Here is a 1,492-nt window from a genome sequence, read left to right on the forward strand (position 1 = left end):
GCCACCTTAGGTGTATGTGGCTGGCGCCTTAGCCGCTTGAGCCACAGGCGCCAAGCCCTATCTTTGCATTTTCTAGATGAGATGTTAAGCAATTTGGAAGAGCTGGAATATAAGTCCCATAGTACAAAGTCTGTGCTCATGATCACTTTACCATGATGCTTCTCCAATTTAGAGACATCACCTAAGGTGGCGGGTTCGAACCCATCCCGGGCCCGCCAAACAACAATGATGGCTGCAACCAAAAAATAGCCAGGCGCTGTGGCGGGCGCCTATGGTCCTAGCCACTTGGGAGGCTGAGGCAGGAGACTCGCTTGAGCCTAGTAGTTAGAGGTTGCTGTGAGCTATGATGCCATAGCACTCTACCCAGGGGGACAGCTTGAGGCTCTGTCTCAAAAAAAAAAACAATATTAAAGTCCACTTCTCTGTCATTCTGCACAGTTCTCTCACTCACTTTTAGAGGATTTATTAACTTAAGAACAAAGTTTTACAAAAGTAAAACAATGACCTTTATAGGTACAAAATATTTTGAGTTTATAAAAAATCCTGAAATTTAGATGAATATATCTATAAAACATTTAACAAACATCCCAGGATACTACTTTTTTTAAAGCTAGGATGGCAGAGTCAACGGTTATAAAGTGTGTTTTCACCTTTACATTGTGAAAAGCCATACCTTCTCAGCTCTACCTATGAACATGGCTGGTTACCAGATACAATGAAAAATGTTCTTGCAAGTCAAAATTGCTACAGCTCTGTATTTGAAATAATATTCTTTACCATTATTACCCCAAAACAGTGATTTAACTACTTTTCATGAAATGAGGCCTCCTATTTGCCTACTTTTTTATTCAATGGTGTAGGATTCTATCTATGTGATTGCGTACTTACAGAAATTCATAGTTGCGCTCTTCAGGTGAAGGTAAGTACATGGTAACAGCATCTAACAAGGGCTGTATACCTTTGTTTTTCAGAGCACTTCCACACAGCACAGGTACTGCTGTCCGAGCCAGTGTTACTCTGTGTACTGCAGTCTGTAGCTACAAGGCAGAAATATAAATGAGCACTTGTTTTGTGTGCAATATATTGGTCTCCTCCAGAATCTCAGAATTAGAGGCCTCCTCCAACAACCCATGTACTCTTCACTATACTTCTATCATTCTCTGTGGCTTTATCCTTTTTCTTTTTAACACTAATCATTACCTGGCATGTTAGATATTTACAGAGGAACTAGTCAAAAATAAAAAATACCAGAGGTGCCAAAAAAATATATACACATTTTAAGCAATGTTATGTATGTATTATTTTTGAAAGGTGAATTGAGGCTCAGCGCCTGTGGCTCAAGTGGCTAAGGCGCCAGCCATATACACCTGCACTGCTGGGTTCAAATCCAGCCCGGGCCCGCCAAACAACGACGGCTGCAACCAAAAAATAGCCAGGCGTTGTGGTGGGTGCCTGTAGTCCCAGCTACTTGGGAGGCAGAGGCAGGAGACTC

The 1,492-nt window shown here is 41.8% G+C and overlaps 1 protein-coding gene across 2 annotated transcripts in view; it reads right to left on the reverse strand.

Annotated features, from left to right (window-relative positions):
* Nucleotides 1-1,492, reverse strand: part of GFM2 (G elongation factor mitochondrial 2) — a 54,026-nt gene that overhangs the window by 21,239 nt on the left and 31,295 nt on the right. For both annotated transcript variants that reach the window (XM_003785912.3, XM_023510868.1), the window contains one exon: nt 889-1,037. In XM_003785912.3, coding sequence (XP_003785960.1) covers nt 889-1,037 — 149 coding nt within the window. The remainder of the gene's footprint in view (nt 1-888; nt 1,038-1,492) is intronic.

The sequence above is a fragment of the Otolemur garnettii genome, unplaced genomic scaffold, assembly GCF_000181295.1.
Source record: "Otolemur garnettii isolate 467f Iridium unplaced genomic scaffold, OtoGar3 scaffold00017, whole genome shotgun sequence".
NCBI classification, from domain to species: domain Eukaryota; kingdom Metazoa; phylum Chordata; class Mammalia; order Primates; family Galagidae; genus Otolemur; species Otolemur garnettii.